This window comes from Trichophyton verrucosum (assembly GCF_000151505.1).
Source record: "Trichophyton verrucosum HKI 0517 chromosome Unknown contig00190_1.f1.exp, whole genome shotgun sequence".
Lineage (NCBI taxonomy): Eukaryota > Fungi > Ascomycota > Eurotiomycetes > Onygenales > Arthrodermataceae > Trichophyton > Trichophyton verrucosum.
Window position 1 is genome coordinate 1 of NW_003315532.1, and position 1,466 is coordinate 1,466.

The 1,466-nt window shown below is 46.3% G+C and overlaps 1 protein-coding gene across 1 annotated transcript; it reads right to left on the bottom strand.

Annotated features, from left to right (window-relative positions):
* Positions 1 to 252: 252 nt before the first annotated feature.
* On the bottom strand, positions 253 to 1,038 carry TRV_01997 (uncharacterized protein; the record flags this gene model as incomplete). Its single annotated transcript, XM_003023754.1, has 1 exon — positions 253 to 1,038. One exon carries the CDS (start codon positions 1,036 to 1,038, stop codon positions 253 to 255), a length of 786 nt encoding a protein of 261 aa, XP_003023800.1.
* Positions 1,039 to 1,466: the final 428 nt, after the last annotated feature.

Consider the following 1,466-nt stretch of genomic DNA (forward strand, 5'->3'; position numbering starts at 1 on the left):
ATCTTTTTTTACTCAAGTAAATTTGTCTTCGTTTAGCCATTAATGGATGGCATTTCAGCGACTGTAGTTTAGCCATGGCATTATTCCTAATCATTCGTAGAATATTCTAGCCGTACGCCACTTTCCCAGGAATCATTACTGTGAACCCTCGTTCTCCAACAATCTCCATCCAAATCCCGGAAACGATAATAGATAGAAAGAGCAAATATCGTTTGAGTTGATCGCAAAAAATGAAATATAAGATTGGCAACGTTAAGCAAAACGAACTCGCCTCTCTCTCTCCACTTGCTCCGCTCTCGACTGCTCGGCTCGTAATATTTCGTCACAGCAACTTTCGCAAATAGGCAGGCCATCGGCGATAGCTTCATCCTGACGGACAGCTCGACTGCCATTGCAGATAGTGCAGGTTATCCTATGTGCTGGCGGGTGCAGCACGGCGGGCCGAATCCCTGGGACCCGTTGATGCCTATCAACGCTGGTCTCCTGCTGTTCTTGATACAATCTCCAGAGCGTCTGGGTATTTAAGGGCTGGTGGGAACGATGGGAAGCCGCAGAAGGCCGATCGGCAACAGGATTACTATGCTGACAACGCACACGAGGAGCTGCGGCAGGAGTCCTGTGGTCTTTGAGTGAGTTCTGGATGGCGTCCTCGAAATCTTGTTCCTCTTTTGCTATCTCATAATCAGAGATTGTTGAAGGATGTCCTGTAGCCTTAATTGTTTCTCTTCGAGCGGAGCTTGACACAGCCTCGGCAGCAGTTGAACGCAACGAGGCTTCAGGAGGAACAGCCAGCAAAAAGCCATTGCCATCATCACTGACCAAGATGCCATTGATCTGGTCTATATTATAGCCAGAGAACAATGTATATGAGCCCCTCACATACCGAGCAAGACCTGGGCCTTGGAGGCCACTGGTAGCGCGGGTCGACGAACTTGAAACAGGCACTTGTGACCTAGGTCGTGCATTACTAGATAGATTATTCGGGGAAAGAGCCGTGATAGTAGGTTTCCACCGCAAGTAATGCAGTCTATCTTCCATTATCAAAGTGTTTATTTAAGATCGGTAGGTGTATTATAGAAGGAGAGTATTCACTCCGTTGGAGTTTCAGAGGTATAGTATTTGTTCAACTTGACTAATATACCAATGACAACTGAGCCCAGCAAGCAGAATCACACTTGTTCAGGATTAAAAAGGGTATCAAAGTTGTATAAGAATATCAAGTCATGTAGCCTTGCTTCTTGTAATTATCCCCGAGAAAAAAGGGGTAGAGAACCGCCCTTATATAGTCATGTCCCTTCGAGTTTGCTAGCATCCAGCAAACCCCAGAGTCAAACTCCATCAAACAAGGCTGAAGCAAGCAACAAACATCTTCGCTACCTGACCGTCTGTCCAAGTTCATCTCGCCCATATATTCCTTGGATCATCGGCCATGTCTTGTTCACCTTTCGCGTCTTTTTCGTGTTTTC